Source organism: Gymnodraco acuticeps, unplaced genomic scaffold (assembly GCF_902827175.1).
Source record: "Gymnodraco acuticeps unplaced genomic scaffold, fGymAcu1.1, whole genome shotgun sequence".
Taxonomy (NCBI): domain Eukaryota; kingdom Metazoa; phylum Chordata; class Actinopteri; order Perciformes; family Bathydraconidae; genus Gymnodraco; species Gymnodraco acuticeps.
Window position 1 is genome coordinate 549,926 of NW_022991894.1, and position 26,170 is coordinate 576,095.

The 26,170-nt window shown below is 39.2% G+C and overlaps 1 protein-coding gene across 3 annotated transcripts in view; it reads left to right on the top strand.

Annotated features, from left to right (window-relative positions):
* The window catches only part of LOC117535527 (myocardin-related transcription factor B-like), a 51,066-nt gene extending 26,290 nt beyond the window's left edge, over positions 1 to 24,776 (top strand). For all 3 annotated transcript variants that reach the window (XM_034200033.1, XM_034200035.1, XM_034200034.1), the window contains 15 exons: positions 1,928 to 2,089; positions 5,772 to 5,932; positions 6,393 to 6,509; positions 7,145 to 7,213; positions 7,316 to 7,500; positions 7,828 to 7,999; positions 8,732 to 8,984; positions 10,222 to 10,349; positions 11,050 to 11,949; positions 13,897 to 14,079; positions 21,109 to 21,219; positions 22,946 to 23,080; positions 23,203 to 23,286; positions 23,868 to 23,916; positions 24,145 to 24,776. In XM_034200033.1, coding sequence (XP_034055924.1) covers positions 1,928 to 2,089; positions 5,772 to 5,932; positions 6,393 to 6,509; positions 7,145 to 7,213; positions 7,316 to 7,500; positions 7,828 to 7,999; positions 8,732 to 8,984; positions 10,222 to 10,349; positions 11,050 to 11,949; positions 13,897 to 14,079; positions 21,109 to 21,219; positions 22,946 to 23,080; positions 23,203 to 23,286; positions 23,868 to 23,916; positions 24,145 to 24,656 — 3,221 coding nt within the window. In that variant the 3' untranslated portion in view covers positions 24,657 to 24,776. The remainder of the gene's footprint in view (positions 1 to 1,927; positions 2,090 to 5,771; positions 5,933 to 6,392; positions 6,510 to 7,144; positions 7,214 to 7,315; positions 7,501 to 7,827; positions 8,000 to 8,731; positions 8,985 to 10,221; positions 10,350 to 11,049; positions 11,950 to 13,896; positions 14,080 to 21,108; positions 21,220 to 22,945; positions 23,081 to 23,202; positions 23,287 to 23,867; positions 23,917 to 24,144) is intronic.
* Positions 24,777 to 26,170: the final 1,394 nt, after the last annotated feature.

A 26,170-nucleotide genomic window follows, 5' to 3' on the forward strand; every position in this document is an offset into this window, starting at 1 on the left:
ACATGTTGAACTCAAATACCTGTACTTTCTACTTCTTACATGTTGAACACAAATACCTGTACTTTCTACTTCTTACATGTTGAACTCAAATACCTGTACTTTCTACTTCTTACATGTTGAACACAAATACCTGAACTTTCTACTTCTTACATGTTGAACACAAATACCTGTACTTTCTACTTCTTACATGTTGAACACAAATACCTGTACTTTCTACTTCTTACATGTTGAACTCAAATACCTGTACTTTCTACTTCTTACATGTTGAACACAAATACCTGTACTTTCTACTTCTTACATGTTGAACTCAAATACCTGTACTTTCTACTTCTTACATTTTGAACACTAATACCTGAACTTTCTACTTCTTACATGTTGAACCCAAATACCTGTACTTTCTACTTCTTACATGTTGAACCCAAATACCTGTACTTTCTACTTCTTACATTTTGAACACTAATACCTGAACTTTCTACTTCTTACATGTTGAACCCAAATACCTGTACTTTCTACTTCTTACATGTTGAACACAAATACCTGAACTTTCTACTTCTTACATGTTGAACCCAAATACCTGTACTTTCTACTTCTTACATGTTGAACACTAATACCTGTACTTTCTACTTCTTACATGTTGAACACAAATACCTGTACTTTCTACTTCTTACATGTTGAACTCAAATACCTGTACTTTCTACTTCTTACATGTTGAACACAAATACCTGTACTTTCTACTTCTCACATGTTGAACACAAATACCTGAACTTTCTACTTCTTACATGTTGAACACTAATACCTGTACTTTCTACTTCTTACATGTTGAACACAAATACCTGTACTTTCTACTTCTTACATGTTGAACACAAATACCTGTACTTTCTACTTCTTACATGTTGAACACAAATACCTGTACTTTCTACTTCTTACATGTTGAACTCAAATACCTGTACTTTCTACTTCTTACATGTTGAACACAAATACCTGTACTTTCTACTTCTTACATGTTGAACTCAAATACCTGTACTTTCTACTTCTTACATGTTGAACACAAATACCTGTGCTTTCTACTTCTTACATGTTGAACTCAAATACCTGTACTTTCTACTTCTTACATGTTGAACTCAAATACCTGTACTTTCTACTTCTCACATTTTCCAAACAGCTGGTTCCTTTAGTCTGAATGTGTGTTTGGTGCGTGATCATTATTCTTTAGAGTCATTGCGTGCCTATTGATTTGAACACGATCCGTGTATCCATCATTTCCTGGTCTTCTCTAAAGAAGAGGGACCAATGGAAACGTTGTCATGTTGCCGTTGTTCAGCATGGAAACATTCATTAGCTAACAATGACATTATTGTTCTATTAATATAAAGGGAGGTCAGGTACTCTTTAAAACAGCTGCTAGTCATGGGTACTTTTTTACTTCAGTACATTTCAAAGCCCATACTTCTTTACTTTTACTTGAGTGAAGAAGTTTAGTCAGTACTTCTACTTTCACCAGAGTATTTTTAAACACGAGTCTCTGTACTTCTACTTGAGTAAAGGATGTGTGTACTTTTGCCATCTCTGGTACTGACAAAAACGAGTCCGGTACCTGCAGTGCGATGTGATTGGTTGCTTTGCTCTCAGGTGCATCAGTTCTTTGGTTTTCAGCATGTGATTGGTCAGTGCAATCAGGAAGTGGTTGCCGTTGACGTCGGTGACCAGAGTGGGGGTGGAGTCACTTGAGTAAAGAAGTTTAGTCAGTACTTCTACTTTCACCAGAGTATTTTTAAACACGAGTATCTCTACTTCTACTTGAGTGAAGGATGTGTGTACTTTTGCCATCTCTGCTGTCTGGACTTTAGGCAACTCTGACTAATAACTTCTCAGAGTCCTAGCACACGGGTACAAATAAATCTCATGTTTGGTGTCTGCATGCTTCCAGAGTTGTCAGCGGAGCCGTCTCTTCAGGCCAAGCAGATGCAGCTGAAGAGAGCTCGCCTGGCCGATGATTTGAACGATAAGATCTCCCACCGGCCGGGGCCCATGGAGCTCATCCACAAAAACATCCTGCCTGTTCACTCCAGCATCAAACAGGCCATCATAGGTAAGCAGGCAAGGTGTCCCATAGATTATATTTCTCATGTACTCTCCCAATGATTGACTCACTGACATATGGAAAGTCAATATAGGTGTTTCTTTGACTGTTTCCATATTCAGCTGCAAATAACTCTTCTCACAACTGGTGTAGCCAACGATTAAGGGGGCCTACTCTGCTCATTTGGATGTTGTGCCTCTACTGTGACATGTTTACAAGCTTTAATGTTCAAAAAGCTCTTTATGTTTCTCATACTGCCTGTGCTGCAGCACCTCTGTCTGAAACCAGAGCTCAGTCTGCTCTGATTGACCTGCTTTATCGTCTATTTCACTCTAAATGGCACTGTGTCGAAGAGTACTTGAGACTAGCAATCGGGACAAGAAAGTCATTAGTAAACTCTTTACTAAGGTATTAAATCAAGTTAGAAGTGGGCAATTCTTCCTTCAATACAATCAAACTTGTTTTTGCGACCGGTCCATTAGACAAAACCCAGGTTTAAGGCACTTCTATATTGGCTCCACTTTTCATACCAATAGGTTGCCTCTTGAGAACGACATGAGTCAAAGTGAAGGCTAACATTGATCTGTGTAGCCTGACTTTGTTGGCTATAACGACTTTACATGTAAACCTTGTTGTCCGATTACAGGGGCTTTACATCTCTCAGCTTGTCTAGCTGTTTTTCTGCCATGAAATACTGGACACGCCTTTAAATAAATGATTCCCTGCATGTATGTGGAGGAGGACGGTGTAATATAAAAGTGATAGTGTGATATATCAACAGCACGCCCACAGATCAGGGCTCCTGACAGGACGTCCCTCATGGCCTCCTCTTCATGAACACACTGATGCTCCATCTCACATGCCTCAGCTGTTTTTGAGACACACACACACACACACGCACAGAAGCACCCACACATCCAATATGTACACAACACACTAACTCGCCCACCTGAGTATTCATGCTTCAAAACAGCCACAAATCTTATAATAGGATACAGTAAATCATGAATGCCTGACAGACAGGAAGTGAAAGCTTTTCCATCTATGCTGTCAGTGTCTCTTAATGAAACCCATTATTAGAAAAATTACATACTAATTGAAGTGTTAAGACTCCATATGAATAAGTGTGATTTTAATCAGTTGCAAATTGGGCAAAGTGACGGAAAATATGACCCCAATTTCACCCTTTTTCCATAATAACAGCAACAATTAAAGCAACAATTAGCAGTGCTATTTAACTTCTACTGCACATCTTATCATTGACAGGAGGTCCAGCTGCTTGGTGGTTGTGTGGAGAAAAGAAATCCACCCTGTGTCAGTGGGTTATTCATCTCTCTGTCACCACAGCACAATAAACACAATTGCATTAACCGCCACTTATTGTAGGAGCACTGGGAACGTAGGGTTTATACAGCGTTGACATGCAAAGATACACACACACACACAAAGCCTGACGTACAGACACACACTGGCAGCACAGCGGTGAGGAAGTCATCACGTTGTTGGATCAGAGGGTATTAAATCAACCCCATGTTGTCTTTTCATCATCACCTGCTGATGTTAGATTAACGAGCAGCGGTGTGTTTTACATAGCTGCAGCCACTGTTATAAATTAACACTCATCCAGTAGCAAAAGAAAAGTCTCTATCTTACTCCATGCGATCTTAGCAGTTACCTTTTACACCTTAAATCCCTGTAAAGACTCAAAAATCTGCATTTTAATGAAATGACTATATGTGATTACTACGACCGTCATCTCTTTTCAAAAGGGCGTTTTGAATTCATCGTTACCCCGACTGCTATGGAAATATTTGACCGTTGTAATGGCATCAAGGGTTTCCTCTTGCCACTATAGAGCGGGGTTGACGACACGCAATCCAAAACAATAAGCAGCCGAAGGTTTTCAGTCAAAAAAATGTAATTTATTAACAAAAAAGTATTGACTTAAATAGTCTCAAAATAACAAATCTTTAAACAGTATTTCGGCGATATGCTTTCCTATAGAAACTAAACTATACTTTGTGTGCAGTCCAATTTGCAACACCAATCTCTGTCTGCAATTTGCGGTCGAAAAACTGTTCCGCTCCCCGTCTCATCAGGTCTCCAAACACGCCGGCTGTCCTCAATTACCTCACTTAAATACACACCGGAAGGTACAAGGAAACATATCATATTTACGATATAAAATTAACAATCATTTCATCAAAACATATTCACCATGGCAATATAAATCATTTTCCATCATTAAATCATTTATCAAATTATGAATCGAAATAATAACTTTGTGGCTCGAACAACCGTTGTTTGACATGCAGTATTTTTCCGACATACTCTCCCGATGTTCATCTACCTTTTTAAAGAGAATATCATTAGTAGCACAGAAGGCTGGCATTAACAGAAGGAGCCCTCACATACACGGCTAATGCGTTCATAGCACGAGTTACAAAACCGATCCTCCTGAATTCTCAGAATATCGTCATTCCGTCGAGAGACGCCATCTGTCACATAAAGACCAGTATCAATGAGGTGGCCTGCATCATTTGGCTGCACTGAAAGTGAACTTTGATGAATGAAAATTGTGGCAAGATTTCAATTTGGCCCACTACAACCTCCCTTTACCCACTTCCACTCTGTGGAGGGTCCGCCATATTAAATGCCATCCCAGACCAATTAGCTGGAAGTGAGTTATGAAATGCATCCAACAGGGAGCCCACATTGATTCATTACTCACCACATGAAATGCAGTTTTGTGTCTGCTATTGAAGACGTTTCACACAAATGTAGGTTCTGTGCAAATGTACTTACAGACCTTTACTTGGAAGCTACATAGACATACATCTACTATTTCCATACAGACGTTAAAAGTAAGAGTAAAGGCATTCAATGTATGATGACATGTACTCCCAATTAGTCTAGAAACAGGCAGATTGGTCTTTATTTTATGTCAATGGTTATATATTTACACTGCTTCAAAAACCAAGCAGCTCACGAACACCAGATTTCAAAAGACAAAAAGATTTGATCAGAATAACTTGTAATAAATCAGGTTAGAAGAAGCATAATTTTTTCATGGACTTCTATACAATCAAATGTCTTTTTGCAACCAGTGGAGTTGGCTCTTAGAAAGAATGCAATTTACAGGTTGCATTCATGTTTTCATCCGCCTATATCAACCTTTTCCTCTTTCCTCCTTACCCCCCTCTAAGAGACCAGTTTCCGAATCACAGGAACTTCATTTACAGAGTGAACATGCTGTGTTAAAGAAGACTAAAAAAAGACTAGTAATTGAGACCAGAAAGCCATTAGGAAACTGTTTATTAAGTTAACGAATCAAATTAGAAGAAGGGTCATTTGTTCATAGACTTCGATTCAATCAAACTTAAATAAATATGCTGTGCTAAAGAATAATTGAAACTTCAAACTGAGACCATAACCTCATAGGAAACTGTTTGCTACGCTTTTTATCAAGCTGGATAAACGGGAATTTGTTCATAGACTTCTATTCAATCAAACCTTTTTTAATCAGTGGAATTGGCTCTACGAAAGAATTCAGGTTTAAGGCATTTCCGCATTGGCTTCCCTTTTCCCTTCCACACGAGCAAGACAGGCCCACACACCTTAGTGAGTTGGAAGATACAGCTTTTCATCCACGCAGATATCAACCTTCTCCTCCCTCCTCTCCCCCTCTCAGAGACACGGTTTCCAAAGGCTTCGGGTGATAACTCGTCATGTGATGAGGACAGCAGTTACAGTCTGTCTCCAGAAGAGCCTCTGAGCCAGGAGTCTCCTCTGGGTCTGCATCCTCTGCCCTCTCCCCCAGAAACACTGAGCTGCATCCCGTCTCCTGCACAGGTACCATCACCCTGTGAAATTACTCACTTTGAGTTTTTATGCACCCCAAAAGTTCCAGAAAACCCGAGGTCTTCACCAACGCTGAGTTCTTTTAAGTCGAGGCTAAAACACTACTTTTTTCAGCTGCTTACCCAGAAGTCTTTTAACTTGTTTTAGCACCTACCGTATTTACAATGTTGTTTTTAAACTATTCTCTATCTCTGTTAATCCATTATGTTGTCTTAAGTGTTAATGATGATGGAAAAGCACTTTGAATTGCCTCTTTGTCTGAAAATGTGCTTTAGAAATAAACGTACCTTACCTTACGACTACAAAGTGAACTCCTACCAATAACAATGTGGCATTAAGCTTCACTTAACTTTGACTATTAACTCACCAAACATCGATTCAATAGACTCATTTCAGGAGATAAATGCACCTTGTGGATTTATTGGTTCACTTTTTTACCCTTGTCAATAAGGTCTGTACTCCTGCTCCTGCTCTCCCGCCAATCTCTGGATCCTCCCCCTCATTCAAGCTGACCAATGGGACGGCGGCATTATCCGCACATAGGACAGGGGCGCCCTCACATATCAAGGTAAGAGTCAATCAAATCAGGCAAGGCCAACTAAACAATAAATACATAAAACAGCTCTTATTAGAAAATAGATAAGCCAACTGCAAAACTCAATATCCTTAAACCCACTTAATGCTATCAACCCAAAAGCAAACTGTAAACATATAAAGTCAATAAAAAAGGTGTAAATAATGCAGCATTTAGCAGCTAAAGAGCCTGATGTTGTTGCTAGAGACCAACACAGAGCTACAGTGAATACTGGACGTTGATTGCTGCTGTTGTATACAAGTTGACGATAAGCTAGGGCTGCTCAATTAATTGTATTTTAATCGCGATTATGGCTTGCAACGATTACGAAAACAACGTAATCGAAATAAAACGATAATTTTTTGATCAATATTATTACTTTTTTTTTTTATAATTTTTTTTTTTTGGTTTTTCAGTTGAATTAATCTTAAAGTTCAGGGTAATCAACTGTTAAAAACATACTGTTCAAAATGTTTTTCTCCAATAAATGGATGTTTTCAAAGTCAATGAATAATCGCATTTAATAATCGCAATTACAATTATTGACCCAAATAATCGAGATTATTATTTTTGCCATAATCGAGCAGCCCTACGAAAAGCACTTACCATCACCTCTCTTCTTTGTTCAGTCCCATCACAAACCAAGCTCTGACCGCTCTGCACAGAGACACAAGAAACCAAAGGACAGCAAGCCAAAGGTAGACTTTTGTTTCCTCTTTCAAAGATGGTAAAAACGAATTAACGTAATAAACTGCATACAAGTTGATCATCTGTTATGCCGTTTATGTGTTGCCTCCTAGATTAAAAAGTTAAAGTACCATCAGTACATCCCTCCCGACCAGAAGGGAGATAAAGAGCCTCCCCCCCATCTGGACTCTTCTTACGCCAAAATCCTGCAGCAGCAGCAGCTCTTCCTGCAGCTGCAGATCCTGAGTCAGCAGCAGCAGCACTACAACTACCACGCCATCCTGCCCGCACCCCCCAAGTACGTTTAGTGGATGCTCATAGGGTTAGGAGATATTGCAAACATCTTATATCGAACTATATGTAATGTTTTATCATGGTAATGGATTACATCAAAAAACAGTAATAGTTCAATTGATTAATGGTTCAAAATAACCATATCATACTACATGGCATTCTTTGATATTATAATATGTGTATTATTTCGGCATGAAAATAAGTATTGGGATATGATACACAATATTGGAGCGGTATTGCAGAGCTTGGATCTTCTGTAAAAGGCATTTCATTTTTTTTTAAACTGTGGGGATAATAATCCTTTTCCTTCATCTCAATTTCCTCCCAACAGACCTCAGACAGATCAGCAGCCATCTTCCTCTTCCTCCTCCAGTTCAATGACCTCCTCCCCTCCTCGACCTGTCGCTGCCTCCTCAACAGCCGCTAACCAGTCCCGTCAGACTTCTGCTCCGTTAACTGGGACAAAACCAGCGTGCCTACCTCCAAACCTGGATGAAATGAAGGTGAGCTGCACAGAAACACATCAAAACACAACTGAAGATTCTCATCAGAGCAACAAGTGTGTCTTCTGTCAACTGGCAGAGATGGAAAAAGTAGAATTACAATGACCTAAAATATCATATCATTTTGCACCACGGCCATCACCAAATATTATTAAAGAAGCATACATTAGAAATACTACAGTCAAATATAGCAAACTTAAAGGCGTCCTATTATGCTTTTTGGGGGTTTCCCTTTCCTGTAGTGTGCCTAAACGGCTGATCACAACAGAGCCGGCCAGCTAACCAATCAGAGCAGACTGGGCTCTGGTTTCAGACAGAGGGTGAAAAGAGGTGCTGCAGCACAGGCAGTATGAGAAGAATAAAGAGCTTTTTGAACATTAAAGCATGGAGACATGTCACAGTAGAGGCACAACATATAAATATCAACCTGAAATTGAGCATGATAGCGCCCCTTTAAGTAAAATACTTGAGTAAATGTTACTTAAATTACATTACTAGTCCGCAGGCTATCTTTGGAGTAGCTGGTGGATAGAAGTTGACATATGTAAAAGATCCTGTTTTAATAACTCAGAGCTGATAGAGAAAGGGACAGTGATGGATTATTCTGTCTTTCTGTTTTCTCTCTCCTGTTTCATTTGATCCGTTTCAATTTCCCTCTTGTATTAATCCCCGTCCTCTTTACTTTTCTCCTCTCTCAATCTCAATTTCGCTTTTGCTCCGTCTCTCTGTCAGGTGGCGGAGCTGAAGTCCGAGTTGAAGCTGCGCAGCCTCACAGTCTCCGGCACCAAAAACGACCTGATCGAGAGGCTGAGGAGCTACCAGGAGCTGAAGGGAAGCTCCGACACTTCCTCCTCTCCGACAGCAGGGGGTCCCACAGGGCCGGGGGCTGGAGGAGCAGCTAGAGCCTTCAGATCGGCTGCAAACAACAACAACACATCACAACAACAGTTTCAGTTTCAGAGCCATCAGATGTCCGCTCTGATCGGTTAGTCAAACAGGAAATCTCTCTCTATTTGTCACAGATTTATGTATTCGAGTGTTAAAGGTCACCTATTGTGCAAAATCCTCTTCTTCATGTCTCTTCTACATCAACATGTGTCCCCTCTTCTTCATGTCTCTTCTACATCAACATGTGTCCCCTCTTCTTCATGTCTCCTCTACATCAACATGTGTCCCCTCTTCTTCATGTCTCTTCTACATTAACATGTGTCCCCTCTTCTTCATGTCTCTTCTACATCAACATGTGTCCCCCTCTTCTTCAGGTCTCTTCTACATCAACATGTGTCCCCTCTTCTTCATGTCTCTTCTACATCAACATGTGTCCCCTCTTCTTCATGTCTCTTCTACATCAACATGTGTCCCCTCTTCTTCATGTCTCTTCTACATCAACATGTGTCCCCCTCTTCTTCATGTCTCTTCTACATCACATGTGTCCCCTCTTCTTCATGTCTCTTCTACATCAACATGTGTCCCCTCTTCTTCATGTCTCTTCTACATCAACATGTGTCCCCTCTTCTTCATGTCTCTTCTACATCAACATGTGTCCCCTCTTCTTCATGTCTCTCTACATCACATGTGTCCCTCTTCTTCATGTCTCTTCTACATCAACATGTGTCCCCTCTTCTTCATGTCTCTTCTTCATCAACATGTGTCCCCTCTTCTTCATGTCTCTTCTACATCAACAGGTGTCCCCTCTTCTTCATGTCTCTTCTACATCAACATGTGTCCCCTCTGTGGAAAGAGACTCTGAAAGTTTCAGGAACAAAGATTCTCTCTTTTTGTCCTGATCCATTTCTATAAAAACCTGTCTGAAAATGAGCTGATCAGATTTTGGCCACTTTATGATGTCATAACGCTTTTTTTGTCTTGTGTAACCATTAGCCAATCACCAACCAAGGTAACCCCCCCCCCACCTTATCACCTGAATCTCCTCCTAGAGCACCATTGAGTTCTTTGTAACCAAATCTATCTCAGAGGGGCGTGGGGAGGGGCTCCTTATTTTCATCTAAAGTAACAGACAGAGAATCAGCACTTTTGCAACAGGGCTGAAACAGAGAGGATTATGGGTAATGCTGCAATGATCTGTTTGGTGTTTCAGCCAAACACTTCAGAGACATGTTTTGTATATATCTGAGACCTGTAATATATTGATGAAAAACAGCATAATAGGGACCTTTAAAAGATATCGTTGTGCTTTCTACTCTTTCTTTTCCTCTGTATAGCCGATATGCCTCTGCAGCAACTGTCCCTCGGTGGATCCGTCTCCCCCCAAAACGACCCCCTCACGCCCTCTGACCTCTCCCCCATGAGTCCAGATACCGGCTTTAACAGCGACCCCCTGGGGGAAATGGTCTGTATTGTTTTGTTGACATTGACCTTATATTAGATAAACCCAGAAATGGGGTTAAATGTACCATCTGCCATTCAAGTCCTTTTAACACATATATCACATTTTGTATATTGAATCATTTTTATGCTAAAACTGGTTAATCTATTTAAAAAAAAAGCATACTCTATTGTTGTAAATGTACTATGTTAACTGAGTATACTTCCAAGTGCACTAATGAGTAATGTTCTTACCATATTAGTGTTGTCACAATATATGATAACAACAATGTGAGACACGATTAATTTGATTCATCTTAATTTTTTTAAACTATGGTGGTATTTTTTACTTTTTTGTACCACATATATGTATAAATGACCTCTACTGCAAATACATAGTAATATATACTTTGTATGAAATGTAAACTGTACCTGCAATAGTATTTCATTTCCTCTGGCATTTTATTTTTAAGACTTTTAAGGTTTTCTTTTATGTAGTTTGGTCTATTTTATTTCGTATTTGAATTGTATTTTTCAACTCTTATTTAAATATTTTGAGGAAGAGGCTACAACTACATCTCATTGCGCCGTCCTGTATGATATATATTTACAATGCTAAATCCTTTAATACAATTAATTATGACTAAATGTTTCCTAAAAATAGCACGGTGATGTCAAGATGTCCTACTGCTCATTTACCCATTTGAATGTTCTCTCGTCTCCAGATGAGTTCACCTCTCAGCCCGGTGAATCTTCAGCCATGTTCAGCTGCTCCTCTGGCTACACACATTAAAGAAGAACCAATGTGTTCCCCTCCAGCCCCCTGTCAGTTCTCTTTAAAGCCGGCCTCTCTGCGGACACATTGCCCGATCACCGCCCCGGCTCCAGCGGTGGATCTGGACAAAGACCGGCTGCTGCACGAGAAGGACCGGCAGATCGAGGATCTGACGCGGCTGCTGAGGCAGAACCAGCGTCTGGTGGAGCTGCTGAGGCTGCAGCTGGAGCACCGCAGCAGGGAGGGAGCCGAGCCGCTGGTTCTGGTACGAGTTAAACAAGAACCTCCTGATAAACCCAGCGTCCCTCTCTCTTTCCGCCATACACCGTCACCTCTTTCACGTGAGATGGTAACTGTCAAACAGGAGGCCACTGATTCAGAGGAGAGTGAGACAACCACACAATTACCAGAAAGAACTCAGGAGGCGCAAATCAAACCGCAACAGATGAACACTCAGACTAAACCACTTCTGCAGCAAAGCACTCTGCAGCTGGCCCAGCAGCAGGCCGTACAGCAGCTGTTGCTCCAGCAGCAGCGCAACATTCAGAACCAGCAGCAGCTCATCCAGAACCGCAGTCAGACGGCGGAGAACCTGCAGAAAGTTTCTCAGCAGAGGAAGAAGAAATCTCACAAGCAGCAGATCAAACAGCAGCAGCAGCAGCAGCATGTGTTGCAGTCACAACAACAACAACAACAGCAGTCAAAACAACTTCATCACCAGCAGCAGCAGCAGCAGCTGAAGCAGCAGATTCTGCTGAAGCAGCAGAAGACGTTGCTACAGCAACAGCAGAGCAAACAGCTGCAACAGATCCAGACCAAGATCCATGTGAAGCAACGACAGGCAGCTCAGGTCAGGAACGAGCTTTAAAGAGGCCCTGTTCTGCTTTTTAGGGGTTTCCCTCTCCTGTAGTGTGTTATATCGGTTTGTGTGCATGTAAATGGTCTGCAAATGCTTAATTTCCACACTTCACACCAGAGGGAATTTCTATGTCAATCAATCAATCAATCAATGTTTATTTATATAGCCTAATATCACAAATGTTACATATTTCTCAGTGGACTTCACAGTTTGTACAGAATATCAGTTTGACAATACGACACCCTCTGTCCTTAGACCCTCTGTCCTTAGACCCTCTGTCCTTAGACCCTCTGTCCTTAGGACCCTCTGTCCTCAGACCCTCTGTCCTCAGACCCTCTGTCCTCAGACCCTCTGTCCTCAGACCCTCTGTCCTTAGACCCTCTGTCCTCAGGACCCTCTGTCCTCAGACCCTCTGTCCTTAGACCCTCTGTCCTCAGACCCTCTGTCCTCAGACCCTCTGTCCTAGACCTCTGTCCTCAGACCCTCTGTCCTCAGACCCTCTGTCCTTAGACCCTCTATCCTTAGACCCTCTGTCCTTAGACCCTCTGTCCTTAGACCCTCTGTCCTTAGACCCTCTGTCCTCAGACCCTCTGTCCTCAGGACCCTCTGTCCTCAGACCCTTCTGTCCTCAGACCCTCTGTCCTTAGACCCTCCTGTCCTCAGACCCTCTGTCCTTAGACCCTCTGTCCTTAGACCCTCTGTCCTCAGACCCTCTGTCCTTAGACCCTCTGTCCTCAGACCCTCTGTCCTTAGACCCTCTGTCCTTAGACCCTCTGTCCTTAGACCCTCTGTCCTTAGACCCTCTGTCCTTAGACCCTCTGTCCTTAGACCCTCACATCGTACAAGGAAAACACTTCCAGAGAAAACCCACAGTTTAAAGGGAACATGGGAGAAACCTCAGGGAGAGCAACAGAGGAGGGATCCCTCTCCCAGGACGGACAGATGTGCAATAGATGCCTTGTGTAAATCGAAGAGATAATACATTTTACAGCATATAGACCGAATGTTAGGAAATGCATGTGTCTGTAATAAGAAGAAGTCCTCTTTATAATATCATAATAACTCAATGTCATCCTGATCTCGTCAGACAACTCACGTGTTTCTTTGACATGTTTATTAGAAGCAGCATATAGTTTGGCGACTAGGCTCGGGCCTCATCACTCCATATTAAGATTAAAGATTAAATAACTAACCCCCCGAGCCTACAGGTGGAAGCTGGGGTGGTGGTGGGGCAGTAAGCAGCAGCGACGTAGAGTAGCTGCAGCAATAGCAGCAAGCAAAGCATAGAGAGAGATCTGGCAGGTTCAATAGAGCGGCATATTAAGGAGACTGGTTGGTTGTAGAGTGGCAAGGGACGTTATGTATGAATGCAGCACAAGTGCTCGAGTTGACTGCCTGAACTAGCTCGCAGGCTTCGCCCCATATATTACTTGTAAAGCGACCTTGGGTATTATGAAAGGCGCTATAGAAATCCAAGTTATTATTATTATTATATATTAAGCGGTTGCCAGAATTACCCCGATGCCCTGAGAAGCAAGGGAGAAAAAAATATTCTAAATTGTAAATATATATATTGCCACATTAACAACATAAAAGGGGAATAGTTCTAATAAAAAAAGCAAATTTAAGTTAAAGTACTAATACCACACTGTAAACATAACCCTGACATACAAGTACAATTGCTGTATTAAAATTGGTACTTCAAGTAATACAAGTATAAAAAAGTCCCCTGTGGCTGTTATATACTATTAAAAACATATTATTTTATTATGAATTAATGTGCTGATTTTTTTTCCCTTTTCAATTGAATGTTCGGTTTGCAAAAATATAGAAATTATTGAATTTCCAGCTGATTTCTCGGCTTGCTCAAATGAATTATGAAACAAAAATGTTAACATATCCGGCTTCTTCCTCTAAAGTCTTGTGGGTTTCGTCCAGGTGTCTCAGCAGCCAGGCTCAGCGCCCTCTTTCCCTCTGGATCTCTTCAAGGGTGACTCCACCCCCACTCTGGTCACCGACGGCAACGGCAACCACTTCCTGATTGCACTGACCAATCACATCGCTGAAAATCAAAGAACTGATGCATCTGAGAGCAAAGCAACCAATCATATCGCACTGCAGGTACCGGACTCATTTTTGTCAGTACCTGAGATGGCAAAAGTACACACATCCTTTACTCAAGTAGAAGTACAGATACTCGTGTTTAAAAATACTCTGGTGAAAGTAGAAGTACTGACTAAACTTCTTTACTCAAGTCAAAGTAAAGAAGTATGAGCTTTGAAATGTACTTCAGTAAAAAGTACCCATAGCTAGCAGCTGCTTTAAAGAGTACCTGAGCTCCCTTTATATTAATAGAACAATAATGTCATTGTTAGCTACTGAATGTTTCCATGCTGAACAACGGCAACATGACAACGTTTCCATTGGTCCCTCTTCTTTAGAGAAGACCAGGAAATGATGGATACACGGATCGTGTTCAAATCAATAGGCACGCAATGACTCTAAATAATAATGATCACGCATCAAACACACATTCAGACTAAAGGAACCAGCTGTTTGGGAAATGAGAGAAGTAGAAAGTACAGGTATTTGAGTTCAACATGTAAGAAGTAGAAAGTACAGGTATTTGAGTTCAACATGTAAGAAGTAGAAAGTACAGGTATTTGTGTTCAACATGTAAGAAGTAGAAAGTACAGGTATTAGTGTTCAACATGTAAGAAGTAGAAAGTACAGGTATTAGTGTTCAACATGTAAGAAGTAGAAAGTACAGGTATTTGAGTTCAACATGTAAGAAGTAGAAAGTACAGGTATTTGTGTTCAACATGTAAGAAGTAGAAAGTACAGGTATTTGTGTTCAACATGTAAGAAGTAGAAAGTACAGGTATTAGTGTTCAACATGTGAGAAGTAGAAAGTACAGGTATTTGTGTTCAACATGTAAGAAGTAGAAAGTACAGGTATTTGTGTTCAACATGTAAGAAGTAGAAAGTACAGGTATTTGTGTTCAACATGTAAGAAGTAGAAAGTACAGGTATTAGTGTTCAACATGTGAGAAGTAGAAAGTACAGGTATTTGTGTTCAACATGTAAGAAGTAGAAAGTTCAGGTATTTGTGTTCAACATGTAAGAAGTAGAAAGTTCAGGTATTTGAGTTCAACATGTAAGAAGTAGAAAGTACAGGTATTTGAGTTCAACATGTAAGAAGTAGAAAGTACAGGTATTAGTGTTCAAAATGTAAGAAGTAGAAAGTACAGGTATTTGTGTTCAACATGTAAGAAGTAGAAAGTACAGGTATTTGGGTTCAACGTGTAAGAAGTAGAAAGTACAGGTATTTGTGTTCAAATGTAAGAAGTAGAAAGTACAGGTATTTGAGTTCAACATGTAAGAAGTAGAAAGTACAGGTATTTGAGTTCAACATGTAAGAAGTAGAAAGTACAGGTATTTGTGTTCAACATGTAAGAAGTAGAAAGTACAGGTATTTGTGTTCAACATGTAAGAAGTAGAAAGTACAGGTATTTGTGTTCAACATGTAAGAAGTAGAAAGTACAGGTATTTGGGTTCAACATGTAAGAAGTAGAAAGTACAGGTATTTGGGTTCAACATGTAAGAAGTAGAAAGTACAGGTATTTGTGTTCAACATGTGAGAAGTAGAAAGTACAGGTATTTGAGTTCAACATGTAAGAAGTAGAAAGTACAGGTATTTGAGTTCAACATGTAAGAAGTAGAAAGTACAGGTATTTGTGTTCAACATGTAAGAAGTAGAAAGTACAGGTATTTGAGTTCAACATGTAAGAAGTAGAAAGTACAGGTATTTGAGTTAACATGTAAGAAGTAGAAAGTACAGGTATTTGTGTTCAACATGTAAGAAGTAGAAAGTACAGGTATTTGGGTTCAACATGTAAGAAGTAGAAAGTACAGGTATTTGTGTTCAACATGTAAGAAGTAGAAAGTACAGGTATTTGTGTTCAACATGTAAGAAGTAGAAGTACAGGTATTTGGGTTCAACATGTAAGAAGTAGAAAGTACAGGTATTTGTGTTCAACATGTAAGAAGTAGAAAGTTCAGGTATTTGGGTTCAACGTGTAAGAAGTAGAAAGTACAGGTATTTGTGTTCAAAATGTAAGAAGTAGAAAGTACAGGTATTTGAGTTCAACATGTAAGAAGTAGAAAGTACAGGTATTTGTGTTCAACATGTGAGAAGTAGAAAGTACAGGTATTTGAGTTCAACATGTAAGAAGTAGAAAGTACAGGTATTTGTGTTCAACATGTAAGAAGTAGAAAGTACAGGGTATTTGTGTTCAACATGTGAGAAGTAGAAAGTACAGGTATTTGTGTTCAACATGTAAGAAGTAGAAAGTACAGGTATTTGAGTTCAACATGTGAGAAGTAGAAAGTACAGGTATTTGTGTTCAACATGTAAGAAGTAGAAAGTACAGGTATTTGTGTTCAACATGTAAGAAGTAGAAAAGTACAGGTATTTGTGTTCAACATGTAAGAAGTAGAAAGTACAGGTATTTGGGTTCAACATGTAAGAAGTAGAAAGTACAGGTATTTGAGTTCAACATGTAAGAAGTAGAAAGTACAGGTATTTGAGTTCAACATGTAAGAAGTAGAAAGTACAGGTATTTGTGTTCAACATGTAAGAAGTAGAAAGTACAGGTATTTGTGTTCAACATGTAAGAAGTAGAAAGTACAGGTATTTGTGTTCAACATGTAAGAAGTAGAAAGTACAGGTATTTGTGTTCAACATGTAAGAAGTAGAAAGTACAGGTATTTGGGTTCAACATGTAAGAAGTAGAAAGTACAGGTATTTGTGTTCAACATGTAAGAAGTAGAAAGTACAGGTATTAGTGTTCAAAATGTAAGAAGTAGAAAGTACAGGTATTTGGGTTCAACATGTGAGAAGTAGAAAGTACAGGTATTTGTGTTCAACATGTAAGAAGTAGAAAGTACAGGTATTAGTGTTCAAAATGTAAGAAGTAGAAAGTACAGGTATTTGGGTTCAACATGTGAGAAGTAGAAAGTACAGGTATTTGTGTTCAACATGTAAGAAGTAGAAAGTACAGGTATTTGTGTTCAACATGTAACAAGTAGAAAGTACAGGTATTTGTGTTCAACATGTAAGAAGTAGAAAGTACAGGTATTTGTGTTCAACATGTAAGAAGTAGAAAGTACAGGTATTTGAGTTCAACATGTAAGAAGTAGAAAGTACAGGTATTTGTGTTCAAACATGTAAGAAGTAGAAAGTACAGGTATTTGTGTTCAACATGTAAGAAGTAGAAAGTACAGGTATTTGAGTTCAACATGTGAGAAGTAGAAAGTACAGGTATTTGTGTTCAACATGTAAGAAGTAGAAAGTACAGGTATTTTGTGTTTCAACATGTAAGAAGTAGAAAGTACAAGGTATTTGAGTTCAACATGTAAGAAGTAGAAAGTACAGGTATTTGAGTTCAACATGTGAGAAGTAGAAAGTACAGGTATTTGTGTTCAACATGTAAGAAGTAGAAAGTACAGGTATTTGTGTTCAACATGTAAGAAGTAGAAAGTACAGGTATTTGTGTTCAAACATGTAAGAAGTAGAAAGTACAGGTATTGGGTTCAACATGTAAGAAGTAGAAAGTACAGGTATTTGAGTTCAACATGTAAGAAGTAGAAAGTACAGGTATTTTGAGTTCAACATGTAAGAAGTAGAAAAGTACAGGTATTTGTGTTCAACATGTAAGAAGTAGAAAGTACAGGTATTTGTGTTCAACATGTAAGAAGTAGAAAGTACAGGTATTTGTGTTCAACATGTAAGAAGTAGAAAGTACAGGTATTTGTGTTCAACATGTAAGAAGTAGAAAGTACAGGTATTTGGGTTCAACATGTAAGAAGTAGAAAGTACAGGTATTTGTGTTCAACATGTAAGAAGTAGAAAGTACAGGTATTAGTGTTCAAAATGTAAGAAGTAGAAAGTACAGGTATTTGGGTTCAACATGTGAGAAGTAGAAAGTACAGGTATTTGTGTTCAACATGTAAGAAGTAGAAAGTACAGGTATTAGTGTTCAAAATGTAAGAAGTAGAAAGTACAGGTATTTGGGTTCAACATGTGAGAAGTAGAAAGTACAGGTATTTGTGTTCAACATGTAAGAAGTAGAAAGTACAGGTATTTGTGTTCAACATGTATACAAGTAGAAAGTACAGGTATTTGTGTTCAACATGTAAGAAGTAGAAAGTACAGGTATTTGTGTTCAACATGTAAGAAGTAGAAAGTACAGGTATTTGAGTTCAACATGTAAGAAGTAGAAAGTACAGGTATTTGTGTTCAACATGTAAGAAGTAGAAAGTACAGGTATTTGTGGTCAACATGTAAGAAGTAGAAAGTACAGGTATTTGTGTTCAACATGTAAGAAGTAGAAAGTACAGGTATTTGTGTTCAACATGTAAGAAGTAGAAAGTACAGGTATTTGTGTTCAACATGTAAGAAGTAGAAAGTACAGTAATTGGAGTTCAACATGTAAGAAGTAGAAAGTACAGGTATTTGTGTTCAACATGTAAGAAGTAGAAAGTACAGGTATTTGTGTTCAACATGTGAGAAGTAGAAAGTACAGGTATTTGTGTTCAAAATGTAAGAAGTAGAAAGTACAGGTATTTGAGTTCAACATGTAAGAAGTAGAAAGTACAGGTATTAGTTTTCAAAATGTAAGAAGTAGAAAGTACAGGTATTAGTGTTCAAAATGTAAGAAGTAGAAAGTACAGGTATTAGTTTTCAAAATGTAAGAAGTAGAAAGTACAGGTATTAGTGTTCAAAATGTAAGAAGTAGAAAGTACAGGTATTTGAGTTCAACATGTAAGAAGTAGAAAGTACAGGTATTAGTTTTCAAAATGTAAGAAGTAGAAAGTTCAGGTATTTGAGTTCAACATGTGAGAAGTAGAAAGTACAGGTATTTGAGTTCAACATGTAAGAAGTAGAAAGTACAGGTATTTGAGTTCAACATGTAAGAAGTAGAAAGTACAGGTATTTGAGTTCAACATTTAAGAAGTAGAAAGTACAGGTATTAGTGTTCAAAATGTAAGAAGTAGAAAGTACAGGTATTTGAGTTCAAAATGTAAGAAGTAGAAAGTACAGGTATTTGAGTTCAACATGTAAGAAGTAGAAAGTACAGGTATTTGTGTTCAACATGTAAGAAGTAGAAAGTTCAGGTATTTGAGTTCAAAATGTAAGAAGTAGAAAGTACAGGTATTTGTGTTCAACATTTAAGAAGTAGAAAGTACAGGTATTAGTTTTCAAAATGTAAGAAGTAGAAAGTACAGGTATTAGTGTTCAAAATGTAAGAAGTAGAAAGTACAGGTATTTGAGTTCAAAATGTAAGAAGTAGAAAGTACAGGTATTTGTGTTCAACATGTAAGAAGTAGAAAGTACAGGTATTTGTGTTCAACATGTAAGAAGTAGAAAGTTCAGGTATTTGAGTTCAAAATGTAAGAAGTAGAAAGTACAGGTATTTGTGTTCAACATTTAAGAAGTAGAAAGTACAGGTATTAGTTTTCAAAATGTAAGAAGTAGAAAGTACAGGTATTAGTGTTCAAAATGTAAGAAGTAGAAAGTACAGGTATTTGAGTTCAAAATGTAAGAAGTAGAAAGTTCAGGTATTTGTGTTCAACATGTAAGAAGTAGAAAGTACAGGTATTTGTGTTCAACATGTAAGAAGTAGAAAGTACAGGTATTTGGGTTCAACATGTGAGAAGTAGAAAGTACAGGTATTTGTGTTCAACATGTAAGAAGTAGAAAGTACAGGTATTAGTGTTCAAAATGTAAGAAGTAGAAAGTACAGGTATTTGAGTTCAACATGTAAGAAGTAGAAAGTACAGGTATTAGTGTTCAAAATGTAAGAAGTAGAAAGTACAGGTATTTGTGTTCAACATGTAAGAAGTAGAAAGTACAGGTATTTGAGTTCAACATGTAAGAAGTAGAAAGTACAGGTATTTGAGTTCAACATGTAAGAAGTAGAAAGTACAGGTATTTGAGTTCAACATGTAAGAAGTAGAAAGTACAGGTATTTGGGTTCAACATGTAAGAAGTAGAAAGTACAGGTATTAGTGTTCAAAATGTAAGAAGTAGAAAGTACAGGTATTTGAGTTCAACATGTAAGAAGTAGAAAGTACAGGTATTTGGGTTCAACATGTAAGAAGTAGAAAGTACAGGTATTAGTGTTCAACATGTAAGAAGTAGAAAGTACAGGATTTTTGTTCAACATGTAGAAGTAAAGTACAGGTATTTGAGTTCAACATGTAAGAAGTAGAAAGTACAGGTATTTGGGTTCAACATGTAAGAAGTAGAAAGTACAGGTATTTGTGGTTCAACATGTAAGAAGTAGAAAGTACAGGTATTTGGTGTTCAACATTTGAGAAGTAGAAAGTACAGGTATTTGGTGTTCAACATGTAGAAGTAGAAAGTACAGGTATTTGTGTTCAACATGTAAGAAGTAGAAAGTACAGGTATTTGTGTTCAACATGTAAAAGTAGAAAGTACAGGTATTTGTGTTCAACATGTAAGAGTAGAAAGTACAGGTATTTGTGTTCAACATGTAAGAAGTAGAAAGTACAGGTATTTGGGTTCAACATGTAAGAAGTAGAAAGTACAGGTATTTGTGTTCAACATGTAAGAAGTAGAAAGTACAGGTATTTGTGTTCAACATGTAAGAAGTAGAAAGTACAGGTATTTGTGTTCAACATGTAAGAAGTAGAAAGTACAGGTATTTGTGTTCAACATGTAAGAAGTAGAAAGTACAGGTATTTGTGTTCAACATGTAAGAAGTAGAAAGTACAGGTATTTGTGTCAACATGTAAGAAGTAGAAAGTACAGGTATTTGTGTTCAACATGTAAGAAGTAGAAAGTACAGGTATTTGTGTTCAACATGTAAGAAGTCAAAGTAAAAAGTCATCAGAAAAATAAGTAGTGGAGTAAAGTACTGATACCAGAAACATTTACTTAAGTACAGTAACAAAGTATTTGTACTCCACTACTTCCCACCTCTGGTCAGTACATTTAAAACAGATTTAGATTTTTAGATACTTTTTTCTGCCTCAGAATGTGTTTTTTGACTTTTTGTTTGCATAGACGTATTACAAATATCAAAACTAATATTATTGTGTACATTTTTCGTTTTCCACTAGCGACTACAGTCCACTCCAGCCAAGCTCCCTAGCCACAACGCTGTTCAGCAGACAAACGCTGAAAATCATTGCCAACAGAATGTGGGATTTTTAAAACAGCAAGAGACAAAGGTGAGAATTAAAGTAAAATATGTTTCGTCTGAATTTGCCGCCAGATTCAAAGTAGCCGTTTTCTTTGTGTGTTTTCTGTGTTACGGCACAATCGCCTGTCTTAATTCAAAGCAGAAAACAGAAACATAACCTTACCATAGTCCACCAATATCAATATATTTGAAAGGATGGTATTAATGAAAATGGACAGAGCAGTCTGTTAGACATGAGGCCTGCTCCGCTGAGTCCGATCGATATTAACTGCTGGAGACAGTCTTACAGTAGATAAGAGTCTCTGACACTAGCCCGATGCTAATTATTAATGCTCAGCTAATTACTCTAACGTCATCTTCCCATTACCGTGATGTATGTTGTGAACAGGAGGAACAAAAACTCCACTGCGTCGCGGCTAATTGAGATGTAGAGAATCTGCAGGTGTGCTGGAAAATGTGCAGATTTGGAAAATGCTGTCATCAGCTGTCTTTGCCGACTCCTCTTATCGCACTCTGAGGAGACAGAAATTATAAGTGATTTCAGATGTTACTAAAATAACTAGTTCTGCTGCCTTTTAATTATTTGTCCTTATCGTTAACGGGAAAACATTTTTTAACCCCTTTCCTTATATTGCACTGTTTTCTTACTCTCTTCGGTCTTCATTGCCCGTTCAGCAATCCTTATTGAATCCAAAGTTTCATGCTCCTGCAATATTAAAAATGTAATATTAAAAAAAGTATTCCAGTGTTTTCTGAGTATTAGATGGAAAACTAGTACGTTTTTTTAGCAACAGCTGACGTTAAATTGAATAGACTTATTTCTGCTGATATGCCTGCACATCGTCCTACTGTATGTTCAGAGCGTTCTTAGCAACGGTCTGCTTTAACAAACTGCTGAAATTCCAAATTGACCAACCAGAATGGATTATCCAACCAAACTGTTAAATAATCCTGATTATTTGTTATCATATCTTATTTTTTTAATATTTATATCTTATTATCCTTGTTTGAGCTGGTATTTGTGACTGTTATTATGCAATGTTTTGTTGTTGTTGTGCTATTACATTACATTACATTTAGCTAACGCTTTTGTCCAAAGCGACTTACAATAAGTACATTCGACCAGGAAGACACAACCTTGAAGAAAACAGAATCATATAAGTACATCAGGTTTCATAGAGCCAAACATTTCAAGTGCTACTCAACTGGCTTTAGGTAAGCCAGTCCTTTATTAGTATATAAGTGCTTTGTTAATAATTCTAACGCTCGAAGTGGAGTCGAAAGAGATGAGTTTTCAGTTTGCGCCGGAAGATGTGCAAGCTATCTGCCGTCCTGATGTCAATGGGGAGCTCATTCCACCATCTTGGAGCCAGGATAGCAAACCCACATGTTTTTGCTGATGGGAACTTGGGTCCCCCTCGCAGTGAGGGCGCAGCGAGTCGTTTGGCTGATGCAGAGCGTAGTGCACGCGCTGGGGTGTACGGTTTAACCATGTCCTGGATGTAGGAAGGGCCAGATCCATTCGCAGCATGGTACGCAAGTACCAGTGTCTTGAAGTGGATTCTAGCAGTTACCGGAAGCCAGTGAAGGGAGCGGAGGAGCGGAGTGGTGTGGGAAAATTTAGGAAGGTTACTGCTCTGAACCTAAACTTCCCTACTGGGATTAATAAAGCTTGTTATGTTTTCTTATCGTATTTTATGTTATCTCATCTTCTCGTATTTGATCCTTAACTTTGTTCTGATTTGTATCCACAGAATGGGGGACCTCAGGAGTCTGTAGTCCATCAGCAGGACGTTTCTCAGTGTCTGTCTGCCCCCCCCAGCCTGCAGCCTTTCTTTAAGGACCAGGAGAGTTCTCCTTCAGGGAAATACTCACCTCCTTCTCAAACCGTAAGTAATGTGCAGATGACATGGACAATCTATCAAGATGACTGACAAATGATTTTGTTAATACTTCAGATGCACAGGTAACTAATGTTTCCCTTTTCTCTCTCCCTCCTCCTCTCCTCCAGGAGTTGTGTCCCAGTCTGGATGTCTTGTTCAGTCCTCTGTCTCCAGCTTCAATTTGGACCACTGCCTCATCGCCTGATAACAAAGTATGATGCATCTCAGGTTTAATGTTATCATTGTACAACATTGATTAAATCGTCTTAATCCACATTTAACTACAGTTTATAGAAAAGAGAGTTCAACCCGATGCTATTTCTGATCATGATGGTTTGGTGTGAGTTGCCTAGCTGTACATTTCTCGGCCTAAATATAATAAAACCTGTTGGCACTCTGCAGCAATGTGTCTTTCAGGAAATCATGACCCAATTATTCAAGATATTCCACAGCGCTTGCAGTTTAATGTAGGAACTATTTTACCATCTACCGAACCCCACCCACCATCGTATCCCCGCACAGAAAGAAATGTTTCCTATTCCTGGACCAAATTAGTGCGGGATGCGATATGTCTTTGCTTCCTCCTCGCCTTAGCTGTAATGTTAGCTATTTAAGAGAGAAACATATAGATTAAAAAACAGCACCACAGGAAGAGGACACATGTGTTTTTGACTGTGTTGTTTTTGACTCTATCTTTTCTCATGTAACAACAAGTGCTTGTGGCATCTTGTTATGAGCAATGTTACATTTAAACACAGTTGTAACGAGATGTTTCTTCTGTGTGTGTCCTCAGGATACAGAGCCTGAAGAGGATTTTATTGACATCATTTTGCAGACAGGAGGTAAGCTGCAACAATATTGTTTGATTACTTTAAATGAGTGTTTTTAAATGCCATTTTGTAACTTCTTAATGCTCTTAATGTCTTTTTTGTAAAGCACTTTGAATTGCCTTGTGTTGAAAGCTGCTATATAAATAAACTTGCCTTGCTGTGTAATGCTGTGTTTATTTAATCAGCAGTTTAATCTAATTACATCAGGATTGACGCCCATATCTGTGTGTTTCCCTTCAGAAATGTCGACCACCGACAAACCAGCACCAGACTTTTCTCCCCACCATGTTCACCCACACTCCCCTCGGCCTCCCTCCCCTCTCCACCTGCTGCTCTCCCCCCCTGCCCCAGCCATCTGTGACACCTTGCAGTCTGAGCTCCAGGCCTTTGACGACACCACAGAAGAAAAACAACACCTCGGTAGCGCTGGGAATGGCCGCCTGGAGGACTTCCTGGAAAGCACCACTGGGAAGCCTCTCCTGGGGGGGGAGCCTGGGGGTCTGCTGACTCTGATCGATGACCTCCACAGTCACATGCTGTGCACCCCCAGCATCCTGGACCGCCCCCTGTCGCCCCTGGATACCTTCGACATGGCAGCGGAGGGGGAGTCGGGGCTGGACTGCATGGATTGGTTGGACCTTACCATGGGAAGAGAGAGGGAGGAGGAGACCCCCACTCTGGCCCCTCTTGGCCCACAGACACCACCAAGTGTCTTTTGTGCCGACTTCCTAGACACCTATGACCTAATTTAGTCACTTGTTAGCAAACTGCTGTTTTAAAGGTCACCTATTATGCAAAATCCACTTGTTCATGTCTCTTCTACATCAACATGTGTCCCCTCTGTGGAAAGAGACTCTGAAAGTTTCAGGAACAAAGGCTCTCTCTCTTTTTGTCCTGATCCATTTCTATAAAAACCTGTCTGAAAATGAGCTGATCAGATTTTGGCCACTTTATGATGTCATAACGATTTTTTGGCTTGTGTAACCATTAGCCAATCAGCAACCAAGGTAACCCCCCCACACCTTATCACCTGAATCTCCTCCTAGAGCACCAAGTGTTTTTTTTAACCAAATGTCTCTCAGAGGGGCGTGGGGAGGGGCTCCTTATTTTCATCTAAAGTAACAGACAGAGAATCAGCACGTTTGAAACAGGGCTGAAACAGAGGGGATTATGGGTAATGCTGCAATGATCTGTTTGGTGTTTGGAGCCAAACACTTCAGAGACATGTTTTGTATATATCTGAGACCTGTGATATATTGATGAAAAACAGTATAATAGGGACCTTTAATGACACATAGAAGCTTCAGTGGGGTATTTACTGACCTATTTTAGGTCATAGAACAAACCGTGAAAATCTTGTGAGCTGAGATCTCTTTTCGGGCATCAACCAAACACATTTTCAAAAACCCATTGACTCTGAAGAATAGGGAACCATGCTAACTCGTCTCCGGGTTTTAGGACTCATTCCTGCACCACTTTATGGCCTATAGCAAAACAATATGCACACTCACTTACTGTACAGGGCCACACATGCATACAAAAGTATGTCATTGATTGCTGAGGCTTCAGTATCTGATCACAGAGCTCTCACTCTATCCTCTCACGTACTGGTGTATTGAACTTTCAAGCTCTTTATTTATTTCATTTACACACGGATGTATTGACTTTATTAGGCAGGTCCTATATCTGTTCTTGCTGCTTTAGCAACAGTTTTATCAACACATTTCGGACCCGATAAATGATGAGAAAAATGTAACCATGGATCTGTTGCTTGAACTTAAATTCATCTTTTCTCGGCACCAGTGAAGGAGTGTTTATTGGACCTTTGTCTAATAAGGACTGCAAATCCGTAGTTGCCTGTAAAGATTATCAATGATCGACCACTACAGCGGATCTATACCCAAAGTTAAGTTGAAGGACACCTTTTCTTTTCAGCAACATAATAGTTTATGGGGATGGAGGAGAGATTTTTGCAGCCAAACGATATGACCATGACTTTGAAAAGACGTTGTGGTTTGATATACATTTTCAACGGTGTTATAGCTAATCATTTCTTCTGGGTGTACGCCTGTAGCTGATGTGTGTGTGTATGAAAGCACAGGTTTCTTTGGACACTTGCCTTAAAATCTGCCATTTTGTATTTGTACTCCCTTTCTGTTTGCACTTAAATTCACGAGTACACACATAGTATAAAAAGAAAAGGTCAACTCCCGCACCTTTAGATTATGGAAGTTATAATTTAGATGTTGCTGTTAAAGAGGTCCTA